Raw genomic sequence first — 9,235 nt, forward strand, 5'->3', positions numbered from 1 at the left:
TCTTGTTATGCAACAACAAACAGCCCATCTGGGCCTTCTCTGGGGTAGGAAAGGCTACAAGTGCACAGCATCAACTGGTCACGCCAGAGCTCCCGTCTTCCTCAACAACTTCTGGAAGACTGGATTTGATTGTGAGAACTTTATTGCAGCTTTGTTCTGGTTGAGAGGAGGTAGCATCCTCTCCTCAAATACATTAAGACAAAGAGGAAATGGGCTGTATGTTCTTCACTGGTTATTGTTGTCTCGGTTTCTGTCCCCCTGGCTGAATGGCAATTACTGACGATTTCCTACCAGGCACTGAGCCCAGGCCCGCTGAGGGTGCCCTGACCCCGCACTATCCAGAGGGGAGAGACAGAAGCTGTCAAAACTTACACCTCTCCCTGCTCCCACTGGGAGTTCTCCTCCAGCTGCTGCCCCACGGGGCTTGTTGCGCACTCCTGCTAATCAGCTCCATCTTCTTCTTTTTTTCTTTTTTTTTGTGTGGAAGAAATCAGCCCCGAGTGGATGTATGTGCGTTTCTCACCTCTGCTACCTATTGCACCTTTGAAGTCCTCTGTAAGTGTTAGTTTATGGCTGGAGAGAGTACGATAAGATCCCAAGGAAAGGTGATAAATTAGCTTTTCGTCCCACATTTAAAAGGGGAAATAGCAGCCTGCTAAAATCCACAGAATCAGTTACAGTTCTGACACCTAACAGCTAAAGCACTCGAGAAGCAAAACATTGCAGTGCCAAATCTGTTAAGCAACTTCATTAAAGCAGATTATTTGCAGGAAGTTTACTTGCTTCCCACAATGAAGCTCTGTATGACAAGCATTTGGTGAAATCTCTCATAGTGCCATTTTTTGGAAAACAGAATTTGATAAATATTGCCGATCCAACAGATTCACTAGGATACACAAGGCAAGCTGGGACAGAGCAGATATTTTGAATCCCCAAAACACGCCCTTCACAGGCATGCCAATTACCAAAAACTGGGGAGTAAAAACACTTTTAAAAATCTGTAATTCATTTAATAGGATTAGATATGCGTTCAGCTACTTGCTGAACCCCTTTATGCGCCAAAATGCAACATAACTTAATCGTGAGTCACACGCAGTTGCTTAAAGTTCAGGATGACAGCTCGAAATTTGATGAATAGTTCTGTGTTGGTTGTGTTTCTCACCTTGTCTCAACCCGCCCAACAGTTGCACACACTCAGGCAAAAACAAGTGATCCATCTACATATAGAAGTGTCATGGCGTTACATTACATATTGTAAAATGAAGATGGGAAATGTGTCAGTGACTGTCGCCAATTCACGATATCCTGTAACAGCTAATCCATATGTATATTATTCAATTTATTATTCAAGTTAGCTTGAATCAGAAGAAATACATGGAATTATACAGAATCAGAAAAATATATTGTACAGAAAAGGGGTTCTACTTATAAACACACACACACATATATATGAACATACATATATAATTCAGAAAAAACTGTGCTGACAGTGTAACAACAGGGACTCATTTTCACCTCACAGCCTGTCACAATAAGCATTCTTATCTTGAATATCAATTATCACCTCATTTCCTAGAACCACTGAATCTCCTTTACAACACCTGCCTCTGTGCTGGAAACACCATCTCTGTGATGTGAGTGAGAATATGATCTGAACCACATAAACTTTATGGCGTAAAAAAAGTTTCACCGCAGTTTATAAAACAGACTCGATGGCCTATAACTTCCGCACAGCCACCGTCTGCTGCAGCTCAGTGGAATTTCGCCGCTGCCACCCGCTGACATAATTTGTTTCACAGTCACCACCCAGCAGCATGAATCAGATGTTGACACTCTAATTTCATGCACACATGGGTGTTTGGCTGAGCCAGCCTTGAATGTTGCTGCATTCCCCCCGTCTCTCTCGCTCCAGCTGCCCGCTATACCTGCCCTTTGCCCTGCGACACAGCCATGTAATGTATTTAGCCTATGACTCAGGATTTGACCAAATACTGTTGGACTGATAATGTGTAAGTCAGGAGTATGTCTTGAAAGTTGTAAAATATAATTCCAGTACTTATTATAAGCTAAACATATGAGCTTATCTTCTTTATTTCCCAGGGATTAAACCTTGGGATAAATCCCTAACTGGCCTCAAGCTCTCAAGTTTAAAAGAGACTCAGTCGTAAATGTCTGAAAGTAGAGATTTGTTTTTAATCCACAACTACTCTTTTACCCATCAGGAGAGCTTCAAGTTGCCCTGCTTACCACTAAAATAAACCTGTTTACCATGGTCCACAGCTCCATCTGAAAATATTTGTTTTACTGGGTTTTTTTTAAATACAAATTGCACATACTTGCAAGGAATAATAAAATAAAGCCACTAGCCATGCTACAAAATGCCAAACGCAAGTCAAGCACTGACATTTTGCTGAGTATAATTAATGCAAATTTTGTCTATCAGTGATTATTTGCTTCTTCTAAAAGCCACTTCTGGCAGTCTGCAGTGGGAGCGAGGAAGAATTACCTTGTGTTGTACATATATGTCCTCATTCTGTCAGCTCAAACAGGCAGCATAAACTATTTTCAACAGTAGTGACCAGCTGAATAAATGCAATTATATATCCCCCCCCCCCAAAAAAACGGATAAAGGTGAGAGCAAATCCCAATATATTTTCCCCTCAGCAAATATGACATCCTCTCTTATGGCTGAGCATAAATCTACAAGATAAGCACCGAAGAAACAAGTTGTTTGTGTGCATTGGAAGCAGCCAGGATTTTCTACTTGCTTCCTCGTGACAAATATCTAAACAGTAAACACATAGTAAATAACAGCACCCTGTCCATATCAGTTCCCTGCTTGAGGTTAAGTTGAGTTCATTGCAGAGGCCACTGCCTGCATGCATTAAGCAAATCATAAATTATACATGCTAATTACCTTGGGCCTCCACTTTAATGAATTATTTTAATTAAACTACAACATTGGGGTTTTGCATGTGGTCTATATTTCATCCCCTGCCTAAGATGACCTTCTTCTTTGTATAAGTGGAACATAGTTGAGAGAATAAGGACAATGCAGACTTGGTTTATACCGCTGAGTTCATACTGGTGCTGCTGAAGAAGGGAGTGAAACAGCAAGGCTGGCATTTATTTGCTGAAGGGAACGCTGGGTTTGTGTTTGCTAGTAAAGGAAAAAATAATCTATTCATATGGGTTTATGAAAAAATGTGATTTTTTTTACAGTGTCATAAGTGTCAGACGTGTCTCTTTACCTCCCACCTGTTACTTTAAAGCAAGGAGATTTAGACGCTCCCATTGGCTCTGGGAAAGGTTAAATCAATTTGCACATTTCATCAAGCTTGTAGTGTTCATATATTTGTAACTGAGTTGATTGTCTGCCCACCAAATACCTTTATATACCCCCCCCCCCCCCCCCCCCCCAATACAATTAAATTGAACCATCCAGTGAATCTGAAACAGAGCTGTAGGATGGCAGAGTTTCATGATTTAAATGCACATTAAAATATTGCATTTCTGTTTGTACACTGGTTGTGTTTGCGTTTCACATTTGGGTTGTATTAACAATAAATGACTTCTTATTCACAAAAGTTCCTTACAGCCGTTTATCTGCATTATTATATTACATAAACCTTTTAGCAATGCAGTACAAATAAGACAAATGACACTGAAATTCAAATAATAAAAAAATCCACATTTTTATATATATATATATATATATACATATTGCACTACTTAAAACAGTACTGTTTTTACCCCCCACTCTGTAAAACAGGTGTTTTAGGAGTTTTTTTCTTTTTATTTAACTTAATTAAAATAAAATAAAAAGTTCCATTTCTTAATGTGGTTTTAATGCAAGCCTAATTATTATTTTCTGATTAATCTGCTTCTAAATTGTAATCTGGTCTTCCAGTTTAAATACATCTAATCACCCAGAGTCAGAATTAATGTTACACACACAAAGATGCACAAAGTTGGGGTGGAGGGGTGGGGGGGCTAACACTGTTGTACAAACAGTCCGTGGGGGAGGGGTGGATTTAAATTCCAAAAGGGTCTCGCAGCTCGTTTCCTAGTTCCCCAGTCAGCAATGTGTTTGTGAAAAATCAGTCTTTTTGTCTTGCTGAAAAAAGGCTAAATCTACATTGGTGGCCCAGTCTAAGTTTACTATTCTTTGCACTTTCAATACAAGTGAATGAGGGAGAATGAAGTGGCCCGAGCCCCCTTATTTGATCTACTGGATTGTATAAAGTGACGGAATTCTAATGTATTTGCTCAATGCCCCGAAATAGGCTGTTGCTTTTCTATAGAGGATGCAGAAACGTCACGTTATTTTTTCAACACTAAAAAAAAAACAAAAAAAACACACACACACAAAAGTTAAAAAAGCGTATTTGGCAGCCTACGTAGGTATCTCCCTCCGTCTGTATTTACACAACCTGTTGGATAATGTCCCCTGAAATAGAAAAAAAGCACAAGGTTGAAACGTTCAGATGCTCTTTTTATAGGAACGAGGGGGAAAAAATGAACATGGCGCTTATTTAATTACCCTCTGTGACGTCTGAAGTCGAAATTATGTAACACTTAATTTAGACACTGTTTGCAGCTTTTCTAAATGTTTATTGTCGGGCCTAATCGTGTTTAGCTCAGCTTGATGAATGAGCCTGGTTGTCTGCGCTGTGGCCAGGGCATCGCAGCTCCATGCATCCTAATCGGCTGCACGATTCATTTCTCTGCCCACAGCCTCCACTGCCTTTCTCACATTCATAAAATTCGTAAAATCATCCAGTTCTGGATAAAGATTATTATTATTATTATTATTATTATTATTATTATTATTATTAGACGGAAATGTAAAACAAATCCTCAAAGTTACATTTACACGATCAAAAAAGCTGCCATTTGTAATAATAATAATAATAATAATAATAATAATAATAATAATAATAATAATAATAATAATAATAATAACAATAATTCGTATCGTCTTAGATAAAATCTTCAGAATCATTTTGATTGTTTACTTCACTTTTAATGAGAAAATATTTCGATGACCATTTTTTTCCAATTCATTGCAGACTGTTGGCACACTTTTCGAAAGCACGCATGCTTGCAAAAAAATTAAAAAAATTTAAAAAATAATAATAATAAAAAACAATTAAAACAACAACAATACCCACGTCATCATCATCAACAACAACAACAACAACAGCAACAACACAAATTTTAAAATGCATGCTTTACCTAAAAAAAAAAAGTACAAATTTACAGCATCTGATACACATGGTCACCACAGCCTTTTAAATTAAATGCTTCACAGAACATTTTCTGGAAAATAGATATCTAAAACATAAAACTAAAAAGTGCATTTTACAACATTTTTAGTATCAGTTATTTTCAATATTCACATCTTGCATTTTGAGGACTTCTCAAAATTCTACTTTTCAATATTGAAAAGAATTTCGTAACTCGGTTTGCTTTCTTTTTTTCTTTTTTTCTTACAGGGATGGTAAGAAGAAATCTAAACCCTATTCCTATTTGGTATACCCTTAACCATCATTCCAGTATTTTTTTTTTCTTTTTATAAAAAAAGCAAACAAAAAGTCATTGCCTCGCAATTTCATTGACATTACAGTGGTCACACAGAAACGGTGCAAAAGTTTTGCCAGTTGATGGAATTGAGAAACTGCAACGGGGGGATTTGGAAGCCACCTTCAAATAAGAGTTGATACTGCCAAAACAAACTCCCCCCCACCTCCCCACAGCCCTCCAATTGGATCCCCTCAGTGGCTCCACTTTCAACACTCGCATTTTAAAATAAACTGAAAAATAGAACTATCAAATAATTTATGATTTCAAGAGCAATACTGTACGATTCTGTGCTGGACTTGACACAATTTAAAGCGACACATTCAACACGAACACAAATAAATCGATATGCAAACTGCAACTCGCCTTGATTCCAACAGCAGAAAATATAAACTTTGGGTTTGGTAAAGGGGCCTTGGAGCCAGCCAGCAGTTCGTTTAATAGAAAAAGTTCAGGTGGTCAGTGCACAGCCACAGACTGTAGAGTGGAGGGGCTCGTCAGAGTCTCACTCGGGGTTGCAGGGCTGCTTTGGCTCGTCGCTGTCTGTGGGGACGTCGGGCTCAGAGACTGTGGAGAGTTTGATAGAAACGCGGGGATGTGGGGAGGTAGCGCCGAGAAACCGGGCATGGACGTCGGGGTGGGCTTGATTGGCACCGGGATAGCCGGTAAGGACTGTCCCCCGTGACACAGGGATTTTATGGGCACGCCATAGGCACTGTAGTCGCTGCTTGCCATGGATATTGGGGCCGCCGTGTCAATCACGCTAGTGTTGTACATGTGGGGCCAGGCTGTCGTCAGCTGGTTGTGAAGCGGGTACCCGGCAGACATGGACTGCATGGTGGAGAACGCCAGACTTCCCGGGACCTTGTATTCTCTGGCGATGATGTTCTCAATTGCAAAGGGGTGTTTGAAAGTTGATGACTGAGACACTCCGAGGTTGTAAGCTGACATCTGAGGGAGGTGTGTGCCGGTGGCTGCCAGGGCGCTCAGTCTCAGCTTGGCTTGCTGTTGGAGGTAATGGGCAGCATCCGACTGCTTGCTGGGAGCCAAATGATCAGACACGGGCAACACTTTGAACCTTTTGCGGCGCCTCAAAAAACTTCCATTCTCAAACATGTCCCCACAGTTGGGGTGCAGAGCCCAGAAACTGCCCTTACCTGGTTGATCTGGGCGCCGGGGGATTTTGATGAAACAGTCGTTAAATGACAGGTTGTGACGCAGAGAGTTCTGCCATCGCTGGGTGTTTTCTCTGTAATAAGGGAATCTATCCATGATGAACTTGTAAATTTCACTGAGTGGCAGCATCTTCTCCGGGCAGCTCTGGATCGCCATGGCAGTGAGCGAGATGTAGGAGTAAGGTGGCTTCTGATCGCTGTACGTGTTTCTCCCCGGACGAGGCATCCTCGGTGTATTTTTTCAGCAAACGCAATAATAATAATAATAATAAAGTAGCTTCCTTTAATTCCTTGGCGAAAGCTTGCTGCTCTTCATGAAAACAACCGCCGCAGAAAGTTTCAGTGCAGGCAGAGCCGGAGTTGGGTCGTGCGCAAAGCAGCCACTCTGAGCGCCTCTGCAGTGTGCAGGCGAACACGGTCGAGGACGGTGCACATTTATGGAGTGACGGCTGCTGCGAGTCTTTCTTCCAAAGTAAGTCAGCTTGTCCCTCTAGCAGAGCTGAATGGACTTCATTTGGCGTCCTTGATAAGACTAGCTAAGCGTATGCCTCCATGGCCTTCCTCTAACCATCTGATAGTTTTATGTAGTGACATGAACAGAAAAGACCCCTGTAGAGGCGCTCCATTAATGTGCCACCTCTTTGCTATCACATGACAATTGCCATGGGAGGAGGGGGCTGGGAGGAAGGCATAATCTGGTTTCATTTACACCTATTTACATGGACACCTTGGGCCAATGGAAATCATTTCCATTTGAAGACAGAAAAAGGGGCGAGAAGGCTCGGTAACCGGAATTGAACTGCGATGGCACTCAGTGTGTGAAGGTATGCGCTAATACTTCTTCAGCGGACTTTACAGCTGCACCTCACAAGTACGCTATGTGAGGGAACTACGTGGCAAATTTATGTCATTATAAAATGCTTTTAAATATTTATGTTTTTCTTAAAATAGATGCGTGTTTTAAAAACGTGACAATATTCCTGTTTGCGCAGTGATGTACGTAAGGAGCTATTTTATAAAGTGTTTTAGCATGCTGATCAGTCTTTTTATTATTATTATTATTATTATTATTATTATTATTATTATTATTATTATTATTATCATCATCATCATCATCATCATCATCACGTGGATTTGAATGAAAAGCTGATTTCCCAGATAGGCAAAAATGCTGAGAAAATGCATTTTGCTTTCCTCCCCTAATTACACTCTAACATTGTTTGCGAAATGCACACACCATAGAAAATAATTTGCCATGAGCAAGTTTGTTGATGAGCCCACTATTAGTTTTTCTCAGCTAATTTCGCCCAGAGCTGAACAACGGAAGTAGACGATATGAAAACATCAACACAATGCAAACAGCGCTGTTCAAACTAAAACTTCATGAGGCAATCAGGTCTATTGTGTTTATGTAAAGAAGATTCGAAAGTACTTCAGAAATGCAAATAAACCCTTGAGGACGGTGTGGTCAAAACTGTATAAAATATCCATAAGTCAATTATATGAATGTGAAAACCAAATGGGAAGCCTATTTTGAGCTATTGCTATTCAAGCTTTTGGCCAGGGCCACCTTTCCGCTTGGAGGGTTTGCAATGCCAGGGACCACACACACGCACACGCAGATTTACTCATAATTTATGCTAATTTCCCCCCCATAAACCCACAGTGCACCCCATCACCAGTCTGATGGATTACGAAAAGAATCGCATTGCGGGGGACACCGAGCAACTTTCACCCAGAAAGCAGAAGCAGGCTGAAGAAGAGCATCCTCCCTGCTGTATGAGGATTGTTTGACAATCGATTAGTTAGTACAAGTAAATCAGTTAATTAGCTGATTGAGATTAAAGAACAGAAAAAAGAAACAAAGTGAGAAAAAAAGTAAAATTATTGTTAATGTGTTGCATGCAATAAGTTAAAAATAAGCACGAAAAAATAAGCGTTTTTTTCTTTCTTTCTTTTTTTGCTGGAAAAATTCCCACCTTTCTCTTTCATTATTATTATTTTCCTGCAAAGTGGCTTTTAACACCTGTCATTTCACATTAATGTTCAGCTGAAAAGGTTTTGTCCAAAAGGAAGTGGCCCTGTCAACCTATCTCCAGCGGCTCGGATAATGACAACACACTGCCAAATGCCAAACATCTTCTGACATCCAGCCTGTTCAGTCAGCCATTCATTCCAAAAAAGAAAAAGAAGAAAAAGAAAAGTTAGGCCATGTTATTAGTTCTCACCCAGATTAATATGTCTGTCCACAAATCAGATAAATCGGTTTAAATTCGCAGTTGATTCAAAAAATTAGCTGCAGAAATCGCACTACAAATGCTTGAGCGTGCAGCAAATGGATTGCATTTCACGCACTATTCGGGCTTATTTTACATTATCAACTTGAATAAACTTTGACAGTTTTTATTTTTTGGCACCGCAAACCAGCTGCGGGTTTGCGGATTGAAAGTTAACCCGCAACGCTCGCGTTAACCAGC

At 40.3% G+C, this 9,235-nt stretch overlaps 1 protein-coding gene across 1 annotated transcript; it reads right to left on the bottom strand.

Annotated features, from left to right (window-relative positions):
- Window positions 1-5,004: 5,004 nt before the first annotated feature.
- Window positions 5,005-7,400, bottom strand: foxb1a (forkhead box B1a). Its single transcript, XM_085412229.1, has one exon. The coding sequence runs from the start codon at window positions 6,982-6,984 to the stop codon at window positions 6,043-6,045; it is 942 nt and encodes a 313-aa protein (XP_085268355.1). The 5' UTR covers window positions 6,985-7,400; the 3' UTR covers window positions 5,005-6,042.
- Between the last annotated feature and the right edge of the window lie 1,835 nt (window positions 7,401-9,235).

Source organism: Rhamphochromis longiceps, linkage group LG7 (assembly GCF_057381845.1).
Source record: "Rhamphochromis longiceps isolate RC_006_pf linkage group LG7, R_longiceps_female_GT1.1, whole genome shotgun sequence".
NCBI lineage: Eukaryota > Metazoa > Chordata > Actinopteri > Cichliformes > Cichlidae > Rhamphochromis > Rhamphochromis longiceps.

Coding starts and splice junctions, on each gene's coding strand:
- foxb1a (XM_085412229.1), bottom strand. CDS start 6,984: ATGCCTCGTCCGGGGAGAAACACGTACAGCGATCAGAAGCCACCTTAC.